The 23,181-nt window shown below is 36.2% G+C and overlaps 1 protein-coding gene across 11 annotated transcripts; it reads right to left on the minus strand.

Annotated features, from left to right (window-relative positions):
* Positions 1–322: 322 nt before the first annotated feature.
* LOC140798806 (mitochondrial ATPase complex subunit ATP10-like) lies at positions 323–16,737 on the minus strand. 11 transcript variants are annotated; one of them, XM_073152861.1, is made up of 11 exons: positions 16,335–16,737; positions 16,147–16,194; positions 15,895–15,993; positions 15,027–15,163; positions 14,889–14,929; positions 12,220–12,283; positions 9,966–10,154; positions 9,682–9,753; positions 9,175–9,335; positions 8,959–9,077; positions 323–751 (listed from the first exon to the last, which is right to left on the minus strand). In XM_073152861.1, the coding sequence occupies exons 4-10, from the start codon at positions 15,159–15,161 to the stop codon at positions 8,960–8,962; spliced, it is 780 nt and encodes a 259-aa protein (XP_073008962.1). In that variant the 5' UTR covers positions 15,162–15,163; positions 15,895–15,993; positions 16,147–16,194; positions 16,335–16,737; the 3' UTR covers positions 323–751; position 8,959. The 11 variants fall into 11 exon arrangements, with proteins under 11 accessions (XP_073008962.1, XP_073008961.1, XP_073008965.1 ...); XM_073152860.1 differs by having other exon boundaries at positions 16,147–16,234; XM_073152864.1 differs by lacking the exon at positions 323–751 and adding an exon at positions 3,095–4,036 and having other exon boundaries at positions 16,147–16,234.
* Between the last annotated feature and the right edge of the window lie 6,444 nt (positions 16,738–23,181).

The following is a 23,181-nucleotide window of genomic DNA, read 5'->3' on the forward strand; positions in this document are numbered from 1 at the left end:
CAGCTTATCATTGTATGATTTTAGACTACTGATGTTGAGCTGCAGGTGTTATTATAGACTACTTCTAGAGTTAACCTGTCATACAACTAGGAAGGAAATATGTTCCCTAGTCCATAATATTTGTTCTATTTGTATTGGAGCAAATTCTGCAGTGATATGCAATTTTACCTGACAATTGCAATGTGGCCAAGAACTGCAAAATACCTAAGTAAAGATTTACTTTTCATGACATATCAGCAGCTTAACCAGGCACATATCATGTGTTGTGTCCAGAAGGACCATGAAAAGGGCCAGAACTGGCCAGAACTAGGAGAAGGTTCACTCCAACAAATTTGCATCATAGATAAAAGAATCCAACAAGAAGGACCTCAGGTCAGTTGAAAATTTTTTGGTTCCAACAATAATGTAACTGCTGAAATCTAGACAGGCATGGCCCGCTATGACAACCAGAGAAAAAGTTAAAATTTAAAAAGAAAAGCATAAAAGCACGTATCTGGAGAAACATGATAACTATTTCCACAGAATAGCCTACTAGATAATTTAAAGAAACTGACTGAAGAACTGTATATAGATTGCCTGCTTCATGCACTGCTTCATAATATTGTAGGATTTCTTGATAAGGCCCATCATATTGAGCAGTTTCAAGTGATGGGCTCCAAGACAATTATGTCTGAAATAACTTTTCCAATCAAAAGCTTCAGATAATATGGAAGTTTGGTCTTCTTTGCATTAGCAGCCTCATGCCATCTAACTGTTGAACCAACAACAAAAGATTAACTGAAGGTTGTAGCACATTGCTCACAGCCTTAGCTGCTTACAAGAAAGGAGTTCTAACTTAGAATAACAAATCAAAGTAACTAAAATCCTAAGCATAATAAAAGCAAACAAAGAAAAGTACAAGGGGAACAGAGAAGTTTAAGTTACAGAATTTACAAATCAACAATACCATATAGTCATATACCAACAACTAGTTTATACTGTAATAATAATCATCATTTTCTTTACAACTTCTTGCCATTCGAGGAAGTAATGAAAGGTTTAGGGGTGTCAAACTAATTTGTTGACTTGTGAGCCGCTCAAGGCAACCTTGATATTGAATCAGGAAAGTTCAAGCTTGACTTTGGACTCATTATTTAATCAAGCCAATGTCAAGGTGACCTTGGCTCACACAAGCTCAGCTTGATTTTGCTCAATTTAAATATTATATATCGATCATTTCTTAGACTTACAAAACTATATGGTTCTGATGGTACAGAACATCTCTTTAATATGTTAGGTCGTAAATTTGACTCCTCTTAATGACAAAGTGCTGATATCGTAATCAGCACCAAATATTTCTTTTTTTCTGACTAATTAATTTCTTATGACTTGCTCTCCCACATTTTTCAGACTTCTTTGTGGTACAAAGAAAAAATCTTTCTGTTCAAATTCAAATATTAAGTCTCAATATCTAACCATTGAAACTAAATACTTAAAAGTTCAATAGAAGTCATGTGTTCTTTTTCTTCTTGTTGAATAATTTAAATAATATTTTACCATACAAAAGTTTATATCATTTTCTTTCTTCTCCATAGATTTTCACAATCAAGGAAAATATAAATAATAATTATATGCCAATTACTTTAGCCACTGTATTGAAAGGCGGCCATGGCAACCACCTTGTTCACGGCCATGGCAACCACCTTGAGGTAGTGGGTCGAGTAATGGGTTTGAGATTTAAACTATTGAAAAATAAATCTCAATCCACTCCGTACCTCTTCCCTCGATTTGAGCCCTCAAAGATATCTCTCTTGATGCCTCCTCTCTTGAGCGGTACCAACTGATGGCACAAGGCAGCAGTGGAGTTTGCATCAAGCTCCTCTCCCTCCGACGTCGTGTGCCCTACATCCCCTCTCTCTCTCCCCCATCTTTTTCCTTTTCTTTTCCCTATGTTTCTAGTTTTGTAGAAAGTGGATCTCATCTCTCGCTCTCTTTACTCCCCTTGTTTTCCTTTTTTCCCTATGTTTGCACTTTAGCCCCTTTCTGAGTTGTTGTAAATGGACGGCAGGCTGGCAGTTGAGATGTAGCATAAGGATAAGAGAATCTTCTAATTTTATTAGTTTTTTTATGATTTTTGTAATTGTTAAAGGAGAAAAAGAATTAGTTATGATTCCAGATTTTTAGCTATGCATAATCTTAGTGTTAATTTTGTCGCATTGGTGATTTTTAACTATACTGATATATGTTATGTATCATATATTCATAAATAATTATTTTTAATTTGTTATATATTAAAAATGCTAGATCGCCTTTTAATCCACCTTCGGCCTAGACGTTATGCGGTGAGGTGGCTGCATACAATGTGAACCCTCTTCCGGTCAAGCCAAGCTTGAGCTAAGGATCTCCAAGCCTAGAGCTTGATCTTGGAGCAGGCTTTGACATGATTTTGTGCCAACATATGGGGTTACCTTAGCTCTAGCTTGTTTCATTTACATCCATAGAGAAGACAATCAGGTAGGTCAAAGCATGCACTGCTACCATTGCAGAAATAGAAGGTTCTTGCATTCTAATTCCTTTTATCAGTTGATTCGTTCTCCTAAGTTGATCTCCTAATACAAACTGAAGTTATTTAATTATGTATTTTGATTCACCTATGCTGAATGAGGAAATAAACCTCAGCCGTTTTGAAGTGTAACATCCTTTCTCCAAAAAGGGGAAATAAACTTCTTTCATCTGGCCACAGCAATTGTACCATGCATATTTAAAGGAACAGTATATATCTTATCAAGGATTCATGCTACTTAGTGTTCGTCAAACTAAAGAGCAAGCTTAGACCATGACAATAACAAGGTAACTGAAGTCTAAACTTATTGCCACAACCAGCTATTGAGATTTAGTTCCTACACATAGGGAGCTTCTAAAACGATGCAATTCCTTATAGAAAGCTGGAGAATCTGAACTTCTTGGAAGACTTGCAAGCCACACGAAATACTTTCCTATGACCAATCTATAAACCAAATCCCAACTTTCATTCATTTTGCTACCAACCAATGAAGCACAGACACCTCTCCCAGGAGGAGATGTCCATGTCGAACACGGACACGCATCGAACACATGTGGGACAAGGGTCCAGAGTATCCATAATTAAAAAATTAAAAAAATTGGACATGTACAGAATATTGTTGGGACACGAGCAAGACAGGCAAAATTTTGGATAATGTTTAACGGATCGGGTTTGGTCAAATTTTGTAAACCCGAATCCAAACCCGATAAAAAAAAAACTAAAACCCTTGAGCGGAGCAACGATCCAACCCTAAAACCCAAATTGTCATCCCCACACTTCACTGCTAAGCAACAATCCAAGCCCTAAAACCTTCGAGCGGAGCTGTCGAGCGACGATCCAAGGCGACGATCACGACGGGCTGCTGAGTGAGCGCGTTAGCCAACAGGTTGCTGAGCGAGTGCGACGAGCTGAGCACGGCGAGGATGACAGGTTCTTCTCTCTGAGAGGGCTTAATCTTAAATTTAAACTTCTATTAATTATTTTAATTCTAATATGTGATAAATTGTTAGTTATTTTAATATATGTTAGTTATTTTAATTCTAATTAGTGCAATAAACTATTAGTTATTTTAATTTTAATTATGTGATAAACTGTTAGTTGTCTTAATTTCTGTTAGTTATTTTAATTCTAATTAGTGTGATAAACTGTTCATTATTTTAATTTCTATTAGTTATTTTAATCTCTATTATTAAATTGTTAAATTATATTAAAGCTTCTCTATCTATTAAATTATTAATCTGCTAATACATATCTCTCTACTAATATAGTTTTGTTGCGGTTGAATAAAAATGAAGAAAAATATCAATTATATTTATTTATTATTTATTTTGTCATATCCGTGTCCTATATTTTCAAAATTTGCTGTGTCGCCGTGTCTGTATCTGTGTCGTGTTCATGTCCCGTGTCCCGTGTCCCGTGTCCATATCCATGCTTCATTGCTACCAATCTATCCATTAATCCTAGCAAAGGGAAGCCCATTTCAGCTTATTATTCCTGGAAAGAAACCCACAAAATATGTAATATATCCTCATTAATAGAATAGTCAGATAAATAATAGTTCATCATTCTAATCTTTCATGAATATACCAGTTCCAAAGCACAAGAGAAACATAATTTATAAATCTATAATCAGCATCATATGCAAACCAATGAAGCATGGACACGGACACGGGACACGAACACGACACAGACACGGCGACACAGCAAATTTTGAAAATATAGGACACGGACACGGCATAGGACACAGCGAAATAAAAAAATAAAAAATAAAAATATATATTATTGATACATCTAAAGTAAAAATTTGCAATCTAATAGTGTTAAATGCATACATCAAGCTATAAGAACTAAGAAGTACACATCAAGCTGTAAGAACTAATTTAAAGATAATAACAAAATTGAAAGACAATCAAAAGCGTACAAAATTCTAAAAAGATATCAGATTATTATTACAAGCCCCAAAAGTGCAAAACATGTCCAACTGTCCAAGTAACTGAGTTCCACAGAAGTTTGAAAACTAACAATCATTACAAAATAACAACATAAGGTAGATCATTCATCTTCAACTGCCTCATTGCCTTCATCAACAAGCATTATAGTCTCCAAATTCAGTTCATCAATTGAGAGATCAGCAAACTCCAACATTCCTGCACTATTAAAGGAATCATAAGAATCTCCTCCAACATCCCACATCTTGGTCTCCTCTCTCAAATAATTTGGAAACATCCTTGATAGAAGGCGAAAATTAGTATGCACATATACTAAATCTTCAGCTCTTTGTGGAGTTATCTTGTTCCTTTTTAATGAATGGATGAAAGAATAGGTGCTCCAATTCCTCTCACAACCTGAAGAAGAGCAAGGTTGCCCAAGTAATCGAAGAGCTAAATTCTGAAGAATAGGAGCAGAAGCACCATGAGCAGCCCACCATATGTTTGGATCAAACTCGTTTCTATCTGCTATTGAATCATACTCAGCAAAACTTTTGGTTGATGTGGAGAAACTAGTATACTCTTGATATGCCATTTTTTGTTCTTCTGCATTTAGAAATAACCTTTTTAAGCATTTATTTCTCATATTAGAAATTTCCAAATCCTTATCCGGTGGTACACGATTTGGATCCTCTTGAATCCATAATGAGCTATAATACCTATTAACATAATCATATAATTAGTAAGCAATAGCAATAAAAGAACAATAAAATTTTTAATCATAAGAGGACTATAGAAATTAAATTAACCTTGGATTCAAAGAATGTGCTAACCAATGTAATGGTGTATTGCTTTTATCCCATCTATCCACTAGGATCTTGTGCACCACTAAATAAAAAATAGATTCTTCGCCTTTTTTCTTGTTTTCATGCATAAATATGGCTGTCTTCACCTTTTCAATCATTGTATCCCACATTTTATATATCAAATGTAAGCATGGTTTATCTGTGTCTGCAACCCGTAGCATACTATATATAGGCTCTGTGAAGACAAGTATATATTCAATTTTATCCCACCAAATGTCATCAAGGACTTTATCTTTGACAAACTGTGCTTTGCCAATATCATCTTCCCTATAAGAACTCCATTTATCACTGATTACCATTGATTAAAGACCCTTCTTGATCTTTCTAAATCTTTTCAACATTATAATCATCGAAGCAAAGCGAGTCTCCGCAATAGCAAGAAATTTTAAGTTGACAAATTCATTAAAAATAGCCAACCTCATTGAATGCTGCATGATGAAATTTTTTATGCACATTACATCCCCTGCAATTACTGAAATCCAGCTACACTCATCAAACACAATCTCATTTGCCTCGGTGTTTTTTGCTACACATATGTTCTTCAAAGCTAGGTTGAGAGTGTGAACTACACATGGAGTCCAAAAAATGTGAGAAAATCTTGCTTCAAGAAGCATCTCTGCTGCCTTACAAACAGATGCATTATCTGTAACCACTTGGACTACATTATGAGATCCAACCTCTTCAATGATTTTAATGATCAAATTAGAGATAAAAAATGTCTTTATATTCTCCTTCACAATTCACAGCTCTCAAGAACATAAGCCCACTCTCAGTCACCGTTAAAAAATTTATAAGCGGCCTCCTCTATGCATCAGTCCAACCATCACATACAATACTCAGCCCTTTCTCTCCCCATGTGCTTCTAATAGGGTTTAGCAACATTTCAATATTTGCTCTCTCTTGTTGAAATAGTGTAGTTCTCAACATATTGTAGCCAGGGGGCATAAATCTAGAAATATTATTATTTGCTACAAATTGAAAGGCTCTAACATATTGATGCAAATCTAGTATGAATACAATGTTTTGAAGAACAATCGACCAAGTAATTAAAGTAAAATATAGTAAGCAATAACTGATAAAAAGTTAATTGATTAAAAAGAATCACTACTAGATAGAAAGAGAGAAAACCACTCAGGTAAGGCAGTAGCTTCCTCAACTCTCAAATAGGTACGTTGATAGTAGAAGGGCCTAAAATATGGTGTAAGGAAAGAATTTAGAGTTTAGTTTTACCAATAAATGGAATAGTAGTGCTTTTACTTTGAAACCATGTCCTTCTCTTCACGTCCGGGCACCCAAAGATTCTCTTTCACTACTGGAATCTTCTGGACAGCAGCGGTAACCAACAAAAAAAAAGTAGAGATTGAAGAAAAAGAGAGGTTTAGAGAGGAAGTAGAAGAGATTAGAGAAGAATCTTAAGACAGAGTAGAAGAAAGGGAGAGAAAGAAAGAGAGAGAGAGAGAGAAGAAGACCATAGGAGAGAAAATGATAGATTTCAAATAATTCTTATTCCAACTTGTCCTTATTTCTCATGCAATAACCCTTAAATAGGTTAACAACTTTAATTCTAGCTGATTCTAATAGAAACTTATTTTCTAATAGGACTCTAATTGATCATCTTACCTAAATTGATTGACCCAATTTAGGTAATAAATCAATGTGGACATCCCCCACATATAAGCTTACCATAACTATCAATTGAGATTCTAATAGGAATTCATTTCCTAATAGGATCCTAATTGATTAAGTCTTACCTGAATTGACTAACCCAATTTAGGTAATAACTTAATACGGACATCCCCCGTATATAGGCTACCATATCTGTCAATTGACTAATCCAATTAATTATTTGAATTAAAAATCAACAATTAGACCAAAATTGGACTCGAGTAATTCTATTTTGGTCAAATTAAAGATGATGCCACATCACATAGTGAGAGTTTCTTGCCAGATGAAAAGGCAACCCAGCTGAATAAAACATTCTTGCAATCTCACAATATAATTGATTGCGAGCACTAGAATTAAATGACTTCTCAATAGGTGTTATTCCTATTGCTCTTTTTTTTCTTGATGTCCCTCCCATATCAAAACCTACACCTCCAACTGAGCTACTAGAAGATGCCGCTTGTCCAAATTTTGGCAAAGAAATTTGTTTAGGCATCGAATTTTTAATTCTCAACTCGGCCATATCAACCCTTTTCATTTCCATAACATGTTCACTACTCACTTTTGGACAACCTCTAATTCCATGCCCACTAATTTTCAGTAAATGAGCCTTTACTCTATAATATGATCTCTTGTAGACTTGTTGACAATAATTGCATCTAAAATTATGATTTCCTCCACCTTCTTCCAATTTCTCCATCTTATTAACATATCTCCACAAGGGAGCATTATCATCCACAGAAGATGCAGTATTTTGACTAGAATCAGGATTATTTTTAGTATTCATTTTTCGTCAACCGCAATAAAACTACATTAGTAAAGAGATATGTATTAGCAGATTAACAATTTAACAGATAGAGATTAGAGAAGCTTTAATCTAATTTAACAATTTAATAATAGAGACAGCGAGAGAGAATGAAAGAGAGAGAGACAGTGAGACAGAGAGAGAATGAGAGAAAGAGAGAGATAATGAGAGAAAGGGAGGGAGGGAGGGAGAAAGAGACAGAGAGAGAGACAGCGAGAGAGAGAGAGTGAGAGATAGGGAGAGAGGGAGGAAGAGACAGAGAGAGAAACAGAGAGAGTGAGACAGTGAGAGAGAGAGAGAGAGAAAGAGAGAAATAAAGAGAGAGAAAGAGAGAGAGGAGAGAGAATAAGAGGAGGGAGGGAGGAAGATACATGGAGAGAGAGAGACAGGGAGGGCAGGAGGGAAGGAGAGACAGAGAGAGAGTGAAACACCGAGAGAGAGAGAGAGAGAGAGAGAGAGAGAGAAGGAGAGGAGGAAGAGACAGAGAGAGGGACAGTAAGAGAGAGACAGCGAGAGAGAGAGAGAGGGAGGAAGAGACAGAGAATGTGAGAGAGAGAGAGGGAGGGAGGAAGATACAGGGAAAGAGAGACAGAGACAGGGAGGGCATGGAGGGAGGGAGGGAGGGAGGGAGGGAGGAAGAGACAGAGACAGGGAGAGACAAGAACCTGCGTCCTCGCCGTGCTCAGCTCGCCGCACTCGCTCTGTCGGTCGTTGCACTCGCTCAGCAACCCGTCACGCCTCGGATCGTCGCTCGGCAGCTGCTCGAGGGTTTTAGGGCTTCGATCGAATCGAACGATTCCGTCACTCAACAGTGAAGGTAAGGTTTTATTATCGGGTTTGGATCCGGGTTAATAACATTTGACTGAACCCAACCCGACTCGTTAAACAATATCTAAAATACCGCCTGTGTCCCCGCCCGTGTCCCAACAGTGTATGATTTTCTTTTCTTTTTTTTGGGAAACTCTGGACACGTGTCCCACACGTGTCCGTGTCCGACACGTGTCCATGCTTCATAGATGCAAACACTAACCATTATAATAAAGACATTTAATACTGCATTACACAGAAAAGAAAATAGACGCCCATCTGTAAGTACTAAGTGGTTGAAAGAAGCAGCAGTAAGCATTCATCAGTTGATAAAATTAAAATAAACACCTCATTTCTCGTCTAACAAGAGGGCCGTGCATGATAGAAGCGCCGACAATTCTTCCTGTGTTGCATATCCAAAACCTTGCCATCTTATTCTTCCAAGCCGATCAAGCAGAAAAATATATCTTCATGGGAACAAAACAGTTACCTTTTCAGATAAAATATGTATAAATATACTCAGCTCTCTATGTAGCAAATTAACTAAATTGAAGGAAATATTACCCAGTAAGAAGATTCAATATGTGTAACTTCTTCCTAAAATCATAGTGATCTCCAAAGGCATAAACAATGTGTCTCTGTGGATTACTGGATTTATTCATCATCTTGAGAAATATGTGCCTTACTGGACCCAGTGACAATAACCAAGAATCTATAAATGATACCTGAGAAGTGACGGATCACCCAATGCTCAGTAATTTTTTAAATACTTGGTCGCTTGGTGCTAAGAAAATATTAAAAGCACTGAATACGAATAATTGGACAACACCGCAGATTAAGCTATCAAAGACGAGAGCTTAAACATGCACTACTGGAAGTAAAATGCAAATTTTCATCAAACCAATGTATTACTCTTCATAAGTGAAGTAACACAAAAAGTAGAAATTTCAAGGTTACAAAATTTCATAAATTTCTCAAGTGCCAAGGAACAAAATGTGCTCCATACTACTTGTTTAAAGTTCAAATTTAAAAAAGTAGGCAACTGAATTGAGAATTGAACTTTTTAATCACCTCATATATTTGAACTTTCCTATCAGCACTGAATGAATCCAGAAAAGGAAGACTCCATGATTCTGCCATTCTCTGTCAAGGCAATAGAGATGTAGAGTAAGTTACACCTAACATTCCAACTTTTCCAACCTTTTCAGTTTTACAAAGTCTTGGGATTATGGGAGCTTATGAACAAATAGCATGTCATAAGACACCAAGCAACCTAGTAAGCTAGCACCCAATCTAAGAGTTAATTAGTAAGAAAAGATCTAATATTATAGGATGAGTTCCTCATTTCCTCATACCTGTGAGCTTGCACGAAAGGAAAGACAGAGCAATGATGCACACGGAGTAGGCACTTCACTGGCATCAGTTACATTTTCAGTGGAAGTAACAGGTAACTTTAACCTTCTATTGTCAGGGAAGTTTGCATCTAGATCAGGAAACTTAACAGCTACCACTGACGGAATTATAGTTTTATTTGCCAATGCAACCTGCATAACAACATATAAAGTGATGAATATTTCCTGTGGCCATGTGACATATCACTCTATACTATCATTCATAATGGATATTGTTTTTCGTTACTAGAGACATGAATGATCTGGAAGATACAGTTCGAGCAGAAAACTTCAAATAGATATATACCTAATCACATAGGCACATTGTGTTATTTTAAACCTTCAGCATGTAATTTGTAAATCCAGCATGACTTAGTGGTACAATAACCAGAAACAGGCCCTTTCTTCCTAATGTTAGTAGCTATAAATTCAATATTCTGGAAAGCTGCAAAGTTCAGATCCAAGTCCTGTTCTCTTTCTTAAGTATCAAGGACCTATAATGTAGTTGATGCACATGCTCTCTGAGAAATAAACATACTTGACTTTGATATGTCTGAGAGAGAGAGATGAGCTAAAACCTAGCCTTATTGGAAGCTCAATCCTTCAGAAAAAACCAAAGATGGAGATCTGCTTCAAGAATCTACCCACTAGTAGTGGACTACAAATGTAGAACAGATCCAATAGAAAATTTATGTGATTTAGAGTTTCCTTGCGTATGCATAATCAGACTCAAAAATAGACAGCAGATACTGTCATCCTAAGCAAAAGGTGATGATCTTCTTATTATCTGTACATATGAATATATATTTGGGGAAAATAATTTCGCTCCCTCCTTTTTATGTTATTTCGTTTCGACCCCTCCTTTTTTCACTTATCAAAATTGATCCCTGCTTTTTATATTTACTATCTACTAAACCCATTGTCGTTAATTTCCATCACAAAGACTGACTAACATTCAAGTCAAACTAATGCAGGGTACTCAAACTACTAGTATCCCCTTAGATATTTATACCCACTAGTAAATCCAAACTCGTTTATTAAATTAAAAAAATCCTCCCAAACCTTTCTTCCCCAAGTGTACTCCTCTTATTTACTAATGAAAACCCTCTTAAACCTTTCCTCCCCAACCATGCTCCTCACTAACAATGCTCCTCTCATTCACTAGAGAGAATCCTCTCAAAAATCTTCCTGTAAGTCTTCCTTTCCAATCGTGCTATTCTTCAAATGCCCTAAAGGGAAGAAATGATAAGGATGAAAAGATATACAACCAAATTAGTAAAGTATCATTGGCAATTTGATATTTTAGAAGTTATATTTTAAAATATATATTCATTAAAAAATATCATTCTGTCCAGTTCCGCTGGATTAAAGTTAATCTGAGGGTTCTTTTTAAAGACTTACAATGAAAAGTAAGGGTCGATTTAGACAGGTAAAAAAAGAGAGGTCAAAATGGAAATAATGCAAAAAAAGAGGGGCGAAATTGAATTTTTTTTTCCATATATATTTACATAGCATTTTGCGAAGTGATTGATTTCCTTGTCTTCTTGGATATGTCAAATCATATCTGGTCCAATTAATAAATGGATTTTCCTTTTAAGATCCATACCCATCTTAACCAGATTCGGAAGAAATAATGCAATGCATAATCCAAAACCACTTGCATCCTTATACAACCTAATATGCATGCTTAATAATAGATTATGGTACTAGATAGAACGAAATAAATAAGGCCTAAATGGCAATCACTATATCATTTAGTTTCAAGTTATGATCCTGCAGCCATCACCTGCTTGTTGAGATCACAAAGACAAAATACTCCAATTCCAAATACTACAAGAGCAAAGAGAATGAGTATATATCCCATATATGCTATATGCAGCAATTTAAGTCAATTCCACAATAAATAACTACTTTCTATGAAGCATGCATATCAAGAGCACCCAATGACTCAAATTATGTCCATCCACCTCATACCAAATTCCTTGTGGATGACCATCAATACATACTTGTGAGATGTGACAAGCAGAAAAAACAGAAATAATTAGTTCAGGGTATGCATAATAATATGAGAATTTTCACCCACTTCCTTACATATATAACAGAAATATTCAAATATAAGTTTGTGCGGATGATAATTTTCTAAAAGCAGGAACTTACATATATCAGAATCTAGTTCGTATGATAGTAATGCAAGCCTAAGTACCAGAAAAAAACACACCTTACCACCAGTTTTACGAATCTCTGATATGTCAGCGAAGTATCCTCTACTTAATTCATCTGAACTGCACTAGAACATTTTAAAACTCATTATTAATCTTCTGCTTAAAGAACATAGTGATATATATTCTGAAGAAGTAGTACTAAATTCTGAAAATAAAGTAAAGAAAGTAAGAAGAAAAGGCAATATGACAAAGCAAAAAAGAAGAAACATATGCAAATCAAAACCTAAAATTTCTGAACTTAAACCAAATTGTATGAGTTGTGCGATGCATTCTTAGTTTCTTACTTCAATTGCACAATAATAAGCAAGTTGTGATCAGAGAGGTAACAAATGGAACAAGAAGCAATCAAAGAGTATAGAAGTAATTTTGTTGAAAACTTCATGATTTGAGCATGAATCTTATGCAAACTTCGAGCCCAAATTTAAGTGGGGTCCAAATATTATTAATAATGAATTAATTGTAAAATTTAAAAAAAAAACTAAAGAGAACTTTAATGTCATATATTCATTCATTCAAATTCATGAAAAGAAGTGAATGAAAATTAGCTTTAAAGTGACTCATGGCAATGAAAAATTAAAAAAATGAATTTAGTACCACATTGACCAAGGTTCAAAAAAATTGGGATCGGTCTTCCGAAAAAACAATACGTATCAGCCATATCGGATCAGATTTTTCTAATTACATAAAATTCTAAATATTATTTAAAAATATAAAAAATTCTAAAAATTTAGAAAACATAACAAAAAAAATTAAAAAAAATAATAATTACTCACATATGAGCCCTAGAAAATAAACAAAGGCACTAACTTACTCAAAAATCAAAACTTCGATATATATCAAACTGGCTCTCATAAATCCTTGTGGTCATCGTTATCATAATCACCATAAGTTTATAAACAATGATTTTAAGATCTAATGCTCCAAAGAGTAATTGTATCATATTATTCATATCAAATGAGTTAATTTTTCTGAGAAGGATAATAATTAATATGTAAATTTTGTGTCTGAGGATACTGAGGAAGATAATAACCAACATATGGATCATATAATAATTTCAAACAATGAATACTTTATGAACCAAAGTTTGTTGGAGTTTGTCAAAATTCGTTGTAGCTAGATCTCTCTGTTAGAAAGTGAGTGAGAAGAAAAGGAAAAATGAGTGAACGAGAAAAAAAGAGAAAGTGAGACAAAAAGAGTAAAGAAAGAAAGAGAAAGAGCTTGGGGACATCAAGTATTGATGTCCCCAAGTTGGATCTAGGTCAAATCTATAATGGATCTAGCCCAGTTTAATTTAAACCGGCCGATCCCGATCCGAATCGACTGATCCTGGCCGATCCCAGTCAAATGACTAGAATCGAGCCTAGATCGGGATCAAGATCGGCCAATCCTGATTCGGATCAGAATTGGCCGATCTGACGAACCTTGACATTGACTATTTGTAAACTGTTAGTAGAATACATAAAGTACTAAGTTCTATTTGGGCTTTGGGCCCCAAGAGATATTCATTTTTATAGATAAAATAATCTATGCAAATCAACTCACACACGTGCGCTGCCTCGCCCAGCTCAGCTCAGCTTAGTTTAGTAGACCCAAACTAGTTTTTGTCTGATTTAATTTTAGTTCAATTAACTTCCGCCATTACCTCGATAGGTGCTTTGACTATCCGGTGATCGATTATGGAAGTCAATTTCGATTGTGGTTGCTTCTATTAACAGTGACAAATGCTTCCTTTCGGCGGAAGCAATCAGAATTTTGCACTTTTTTGTCATAGCTTTTCAACTCTATAAATAGGATAGAAGTTTGCATAAGAACTGATTCAATTGATCTGTACATTTTCAAATCCTCTGCTACTATATTAAGAGAAAAGTACTGCACTATTCTGGTTTGGCAAGCACTCAAATAGCAATTTCTTTCATGTGCAAAATAGTTATTTTATCCTGGGAGATCGACGCCCATTATTCCAAAATTAATAAGTGAATAGCGAATTGGTCTTAAGGAGATAGTATTAAACAATAGACTTGACTTATACAGAATATTACATTTTGTAATCTATAAATTTATTTCATTAATTTTATTACTATTATTGGATTGAATTTTGTGACTGTTTGAATCAAATTTCGCCAACAAATCTTTTCAAAGGATCTTTGTTCGGATTATTGATGATCATTTTCTCATATCTAGGTACCAAGTTGAATTTTTCTCTTTCCACTTTAATACACCCTTCTTGTTGTTCATAAGCTTAATTCACTATAATTAGGTTTACATAATCTTTAAATCAAATCAATGCCCAAATTTCTATCCTATAGTGAATAATACTAATGCTTCATTGCATCATAAATTATTAAATTAAATATAATCTTGTATCTTATGGCCCATTTTGCATATATGCAGGGCCATGACCAACATATTGCTTCTTCTTATTCAAACAAAAACCTTAGATTAGCATATAAGTTCCAGCCTTAATAATGATGCCTATAACCGACTCACCTCTAATACTTAAAACCTGATTCAACAAACAGAACTATAAGCATTTTTAAATCTTTACTTGTAACTGAACCAAAAAAAATCTCAATTGCCATATTCTTAGTAAACTAAACACTGTGAATAGCAAAATGGATCTTGTATCTCAAGATCAAAAAGAGTTAACAGGAGGAAAAAAACTCACAGCCTCGCCTTCTCCTTCTCGATGGCTTCTTTACTGCCTATCTGGAAAGGTAAGAATGACAATTGAAGCATTAGCCAAGCTAAATTGAGAAAAAAAATGAAGAAAACTGAAAGGTATTATTAGACATGGGAAAAGGACCTTGTAAAGATCGAGGAAACTACGAGAAGGCACATAGAGCATGGGATCGAGGAGAAAAGATTTCTCCAGCGAGTAAGAGGACAGAGAGGTGATGGTGGAAGAACGAATAGCTAAGCGCCTTAGCATCATGGCCATCACTGCGAAGCAGTTTGAGAATAACTCAAGTTATATACTTGTATTACCTTTATACAACTATGAAAATGAAAAATGCTTCAAGTAATATGTTACACGTTTTTTTTGTAAATTACACTTTACTTTTTTGGTTTGACTCAATTGCACAAAACCCATATAATTTAAGTATTTAACCCTCTTGTGGTAAGACTAAAATGCAACTATTGGTCTCCTGCTATCACGACCCTCATGCACAACAGACCCAACTTGTTGAATAGGAAGATTTTTGTAATGCATCTCAATGAAAACGTTTAGATGTGAGGAATACAAAAAAAAAAAGAAACCCTCATCCCACGTACGCCCATTATTTATGGTTCTACTCTAGTAGGCTTAGAATCATTCATCCATTGCCATCTTTGACCACTATCACTTACCATCCTTCTCATATTGTCACACAAAAAGAGACAACAAAGGATTCCTAAACAAATCTAGATGCTTGACAAAGCTAATTAGAGTTAGACAAAGGCTTTCCATGAATGATCTCATGAATGTAGTCAATGTATAAGTATCATATTATTCAGTATAAACAGACCAAAAGAAATATATCAGGAATCAAGGTAGACCTTTTTGTCAAGAAAACGAGAAGTTAGGAACTAAGAGGAAAGCAACTCTATATATGTTAAGGGGTGTTGTCTATTATGATAAGTACTACTTTAAGGAGACTTTCATTTCACCATTATAAAGGAAAAAAACTTGCCAGCTTTCAGTAAGTTCTGCTAACAGTAAGCTTCGGTAACAGGCCTAATGAGCAGACAATGAACTCTTTCTCATTTAGAACACCAGCTGCAACATCAATCTGCAATTAAAATCCAAAGGCCACAAGCAATTAATAAGATCTATAATGACATATAGAATGCAATTCAAAACTGCCTTTCAACCTGACATCACACTCTATATCACAAAATTGACAACATTATTTCTAAAACCAGTCCTGAAAACGAATATCCACCTTTAGTCTTGACATTTGATCTCTGAAATTCTCACAAAGCACATAGTCCTGACAAGCAAAACCAGCATCAAATTTACTCCCAGGATATCTGAGATAGTAATATTACATCTGAGCATTGTGAGAATTCGATTTGAGAAACATGATTGAGAAATAAAACAATTTAATCCTTGGCGACAGCGGAAGCTAACCGTGAAGGGAGAGGGCTCTCGAAGTAGAAGGCAAGCTCGAGGTAGAGAAGAGGAGGCGGAGGCGGATGTTGGAGATGGCGGAGAGGCGGATGTTGGAGACGGCTGAGACACGGTAGCTTAGCGACGGCAGAGAGGCGGAGCTTGATGACGGAGGTAGAGGGATGGTCAAAAGGAGCATAGAGTGGCAGGTGAAGAGGAAAGGGAGGCGGAGCTTGGCGAAGAGGCGGAGGTGGAGGCGGAGCTTGGCAAAGAGGTGGTAGCTTGGCAAAGAGGTGGTGGCTTGGCGACAGAGGAGATGAAGATGGTGCTCAGCTCTCGTCAATGGCTGCTAGGGCTAAGAGACGAGACGATGGGATGTCGAGACGAAGAAAAGACTGAAAGAGGAGCAATAGTCTAAAGGGTCGGGTTCTAGCGGGTAACCGGGTAGGATATATAACATAAGTAAATTATTTATAATTTATGCATGTAAACGGATATCTAAGATCTATCCATATTTGGAAAATCATATCCGACCCACATTCGTATGCGAATATTTTTTAAAAACCTGACCGCAACCAAATCTGTATCTGGATCAGATAGAATTTTCCAACCTAAATTCGGTCCAGATCAGGTCAGCTTAGATCTAATCCAACCTGTTTCACCCCTAATATTGACGGATGCAATTCAATTAGGCTCTTTGACGAATCGAATTTGGGGAGTGAGCATAACCAAATCCATATTATAGTTGGTATTAGAATATAATGTATGACCAAGGCATTAGGGCTATCAAACTAATCAAGCCAGCTTGAGATCGACTCCATGAGGATAGACGTGATCATTAGGCGGGCCGGGCTTTTCGGGCTAACCGGGCTTAAGTATTTGTTCACGGCCCGACCCACTAATCACTCGAGCCAGGCCGGGCTAGAATAGTCTAGCCCGTTATCGCCCGTCGGCCCGTGAGATATCGGGCTAGCTAGGCCGGGCTCTGCCGATTAAGATTTTCAACGGCGAGTTCTCATTACAAAGAGAAAATTTTCTGGCTTGAAGTCGTGGTGGATTACGCCATGTCGGTGACTCGGCTCACGTGAACGCTCACTAACTCCATCCGGCAAGAAGCACCATTAGAAAGGCCTCGAAGGATGCCTTCATGACCTCCCGGACAGCAAGAGGCTAGGCGCGATCGGTTAGCATGTCGACTAGGAGCATAAGATTCTGTTTCAACGTATGGAGTGTAGGGCAAATCCGGGCCTCGACAATGCTATCGATATATAGCGTGTCATAGAATGAGTGCGCAGAGTCGAGGAAGACGAGGCGGTAGGCGACGAGCTCGGAGACGTGGACGATGGAGGAGTGTAAGGTGGCGTGCGCGTGATCGAAGTGCGTGGGTGCCACGGTGCGGCGATGTGCCAAGCCGCCGTAGGGGGATGGCGAGGACCCATGGTTGCGGCCTCCCCGAGAGAAGGAGAGTCTACCTCGGTAGTGCGTTGTATAGCACTACTTGTGGAGTTTGTGCCATTGTGGGTGGTGGCTAGCTGCTGCCAATTGGCCACTGCCTACTTGGCCTCTTTTTTTTACTCGGCCACTTGGCCTCAAAGTGGGATTTTTTAAGAATTTTATAAAAACAATACCCCATATTTCACCATTATTATTATTCACCCAAATTTACACACTACAAGTAGTTGCTAGTTGGCCGCCTGCGTTCCAACTGAATTCACACCACGTTCGAACGCGCTCTCAGGAGTTCACACATATAGAAAATGCATTCAGGTTGTTCAAACGCGAACACAGGCGTTTGCACACATACAGAGAACACATTGTAAATAAAGTAAATTAAAAATTAGAATTAATGTAACAACCTAGCCTTAAAAAAACCTAGTTTTGCATGGGCACGACGTGCCCCCCCCCCCACCTCTCTCTCTCTCTCCCTCTAAATATCTCTTTCTCTCTCTCTCTCTCTTCCTCTGCCGGCGCCGGCCTGCGACCGCCGCCGCTGCCGCCGCCACCTCCACTAACACGATTCCGACCCCCCTGTTCAAGATCTCGTAGACTTAGCTATTGAGGCGTGATCATTGTGTCGTAGCAACGTGAACGAGTGGTTGTTGGATATTTACAGTGGTGGTGAGTAGTCTTATCCCCTAGACGCCTTTCTCAAATTATGATATATTATATATTATGTACATGCATATTTTAGCCTCCAACATGATTATATGACTTTATCTATTAATAATTACAGTCGAGCATATTTTTGATACGATTCAGACTTCACCGACGTCGTCTCGAGCATGGATTCACTTTAGGAATGTTTTTGTTTTATGTCTTAGTATTTAATTTCCATTAAAATAAATTTTCTGTAAGTCGCGTTCGAACGCGGGTAGAGTGAGTTCGAACGCGGTTTGTGAACAGGGTTGTGAACGTAAGTGAAGATAGTGTACTGCACGTTCAAACGTGGTGCGTTCGAACGCACTGTGAACGCCTGCATCGCGTTCGCAAATACCGACAGGTGCGTTCGCTCCCGTGTTCGAACGCTTGCATCATGTTCGCAAATCCAGAAGAGCTAATTCGGTGCGTTCGAACACGGTCGGGCGAGTTCGAACGCGGTCGGCGAAAATTATGTTTTAGGGTTAATTTGAGTTGTTGGTTAGCCTATAAAAAGATGTGTATGGCAACCAAAATTATTATTGATTATTGAGATTGAGTTTTGCCTTGCCTCCTTCGTCTTCTTCGCTCCTGTTCTTTCAATCCCCGGCGACGCCGCTTCTAACCTCCCTCGTCCGGCTAATCACCCTAGTCCCTTAAGGGTGGCCCTCTTCTCCCCCTTCGTCCAATCTATCCCACACTTGCCCTAATCCTTCCATAAACCACAACCCTTCCACCATCACTTTTCATCGGTGCCACCACATTAACGCCGGTCCTCCACCAACCATCATTACCTAGGATCTCGTGCCTCCATCCACGAATCCAAAATAGAGCATCCTGATGTTCGTCCACTAAACGGACAGTATCTCGAGATCCACAACTCCGATTCGCCTGAAACTTAATTTGTTGGAAAGCTCTTTTCTAGGGCGACAACATATCAAAATTTCACATCGATCCAACGGCGGAATATTTTGGGATCTTATTTCAAAGTTCCGTGCCAGATCTAGTCCAGATTAAGAATTGGAAGAGATCGATCTTTAGCCCCAAAGGAGAGATCGTATCAAGCTGGTATCAGAGCTCCATAGCCAGAGGTGTGATCATATCAATTTTATCATGCATTTGATTAGACTGATATGAGATATGAGTACATTGGTGATATATAGAGATGATTATACTGTTATGGTTTTTATGTCGGGATGATCTCTATCATGAGTATGCATGTGATAGATTAGCAAAAGTATAAATATTTTAGATACATGGTTAGAGTCGGCATTGCATCATTTTTCTCTTAGCTTCTTTACCACCTAAATTCCTGAGTTGCATGATCTGTTGTCGTACTGGATATATATGCATATGATTTATCATGTATAGAAAATCATAAAAGTACATGTGTATGTGATGTGATATGATGTGATGGCTGGAATAGTATCTGGTCCGGACTGGTATTGGACATACTCTTAGTGTATGACAGAGTATGGTGATAGCTGATGGTTGTACTCTTAGTTTATGATAGGGTACAACTATCATTGATATACCTTAGCGTATGACAGTGTATGATTTATCTACAGAGATACCCTTAGCGTATGGCAGGGTATGATTTATCTACAGAGATACTCCTAGCGTATGACAGGGTATGCTCTGAGCTTGTGACATGATGTGTATCGAGTTTGGGGCCGTGTACCGTAGTCCAGCATGGTGAATGATATTCACAGTTGAGACGGATGATTGTGATAGTGAGAGATATGTGGATTATATCTGGCTCTAACATATACGATTATCTAGTGGTTGGCATGCATCATGTATCATCATTGATTTGACTAGTATTATTGAATTATAATTGATATACATGATATGTTGTTATATTCGGTGATGTTATATGGTAATTTCATCATGTGACATATTTTTGGTTGAGGAGATAATATGTTCATTCATGAGAATTGATTTCATTCATATATATGTCATTGATGATACATATATACATGTTCATACATGGCATCATACTGCTTTCTGATTCATATTATCCAGTACATGATTACTTTTTATTTGGCATCACTGATTCAGGGTAGGGTCTATTCACCGAGCCTTTTGCTAATGACTTTTTTTTTCTAACCCCCACAGATAATATGGTACGTGATACCGACTCGAGATATTCCGATGAGATATTTTAGAAAGATGAGGTGATCTATAGACGCGATATCGTATAGAAGATAGTTTAATCAGATATTGAGTTGTACTATTATTTTATATTTATACTTCATTGTATAGACGATAATTGGTATAATACAGGTCAGACTATAGTGTACTCTGATATCAGTTGTTTAGTTGTACGTTAATAGTTTGTTGTGGCCTGTGTGGGTCCTACTAGATTAACTAGTAGTCTAGTGTATATTATTGTGGACTTGGATATTCACATGTTAACAGGTTTATTTGGTTGCTATTATGTTTTATTTGGTGTTGGATTATGTGAGCATGGATATGTTAGCAAGTAGTATTTGATGATGTCATGATTGTATGGGCACAGGAGAGTATTTGTGTACGGACCCCGCTCGACCTGTCGCGTGCGCCGCGCGTACCGTGTGGGCGCGTGGGCGTACATGTGCCCATGTCGGGCGGGGGCGTTACAATTAAAATAAAAATAAATTAGCAAATGTAAAAAAAATAAATAGTTAACCAAATGAGTAAATAGAAATATTTTTATAATTAAACAAATAGTTACACCAAAATTAGGAGGATTTTTTTTTTGCATCACTATAGAATGAGCACGTCCCAACTAGGTTGGCACCTACCTACTTATCTATCATTTGCATAATCTAGCCATTAATTGTAAAAAATAAAATAAAATTACATTAGTCATTGAAATTTAAAAACTCAAATTCTATATTTTCTATTACAAAATGATCGTCCATTTGTGATCTAGATTTGACAGCATACCAATCTTGTAGGCATATCGGCGCTTTAATTGTTTCTTTTCCTAAACATGATCTACGTTGATCAATCAAAAACCCACTTGTACTAAAAAGATATTTTGAAGGTACAGTAGACAAATGAATGGTTAATATATTATAGGCTATAGGAGCAACAATTGAAAATCTCGTCTCATTTGCCTTTCACCATACTAAATTATCTATTTCATTCTCACTTACAAAATGATTGTACTATGCATGAAGCTCAGTGATTCCCCCCGACATTGATGAAGTTCTCCTCATTTTAAGTTGGGCAAGCAATGACTTCTTAGTACTACCACTTTCAGGAGGAATAACAGAAGATGAAGGCGTAGAGGAAGAAGTACCATATATAATAGAATAATCATTAAAAAATCTTTTAAAATAACTTTTAATAGTTACATTACGAGAAACATAGTCATCTTGTTTATCTTCATATAAACCATTAAAAATATCAAAAAGGCCAATATGAGGTTCTAATAAAATGCCAAAACCAATAAGTAAAGGAAAATGTTCAAAATTTTAGTTTCCATTTTTTGTAAAATATTTATATAAAGTCCAATCATTTTTAAAAGCAATAAAAGTTGAACAGTATTAACAAGTTGCATACCAACAATATTAAAACAATAAAATGTTTTTAATTTTTTTTAATTTTTTCTATATTTCCTATTTTAAATCAGTAGGTCATTCTAGTTCATTATTAATATCTAAAGAAAAACATAAGAAATTATAGCTTTTTAATATTGAAGTACTAATTCTAGCATTTCATAAGTAGAGTTCCATCTATGTTGTACATCAAATTGAGATTTTTTAGCTTTTAATCCACACATTTTATACATATTTGCAAATGTTCTAGCTCTTTTATTATTCTCTAATTTTATGAATTAGCCCAACAATTTCTTTTAGACCACTTTGCACAATTAAATTTATAATATGACACATGCATCTATTATGTAATAATTCACTATTACAAAGTAAAGGAAGAAAACATCGAAGATTAGAAATTGTGGAATCATTATTAGATGCATTATCAAGAGTAAGAGAAAAAGCCTTATTTTGAATATTATAACTTGTTAACTCTTGAATAATAGTACGAGAAAAATATTCACCAGTATGACTCTCGTCAAGCTTTTAAAAAGAAATTATTCATTTTTATATTTTCCAATTATCATCAATAAAATATGTGGTTATACACATAAAAGACCAACGTTGGCATGAAGTCCAAATATCACTAGTAAAAGAAATTCTAGATTTTAATTTTAAGTCCAAATATCACTAAAAAAAGAAATTCTAGATTTTAATTTTTCAAAATCTAAAATTAATTTTTCTTTTTCTTCAGTAAAATATTTTAAAACATCTCTTCTAATTGTATGACGAGAAATTCTTTTAAAAGCCGGATTAAAATCTTTGTAAACAACTTTCAAGTTTCGGATCATCACCCATAGCAAAAGGTTTATTTCTACGAATAATATATTTACCTATTTCTTTACGAGCATTTTCATAATTCCATTGAAAATTAGAAATATTTTCGGAAGCACCTTGATTAAGCAACATTTGACCAATATCAAGTTGATCTTTTTTATGCTTGTCTTTAATATGCCTCATTAAGTGAGCAGTGCCATTTTTAGTTAATGCAGAAAAATTATGATTACATTGAAGATATTTAGCTCTACAATCTATAACATTACTTTGGTCATCTTTCGTTTCAATCCTTTTGAAATACTTTCAAACTTCGGACTTTAATAGCTTAAAACTTCCTGATGATAAAGCCGAAGTTAGAGTTTCCAAAT

The sequence above is a fragment of the Typha latifolia genome, chromosome 12 (assembly GCF_019914945.1).
Source record: "Typha latifolia isolate L0001 chromosome 12, TyphaL0001v2, whole genome shotgun sequence".
NCBI lineage: Eukaryota > Viridiplantae > Streptophyta > Magnoliopsida > Poales > Typhaceae > Typha > Typha latifolia.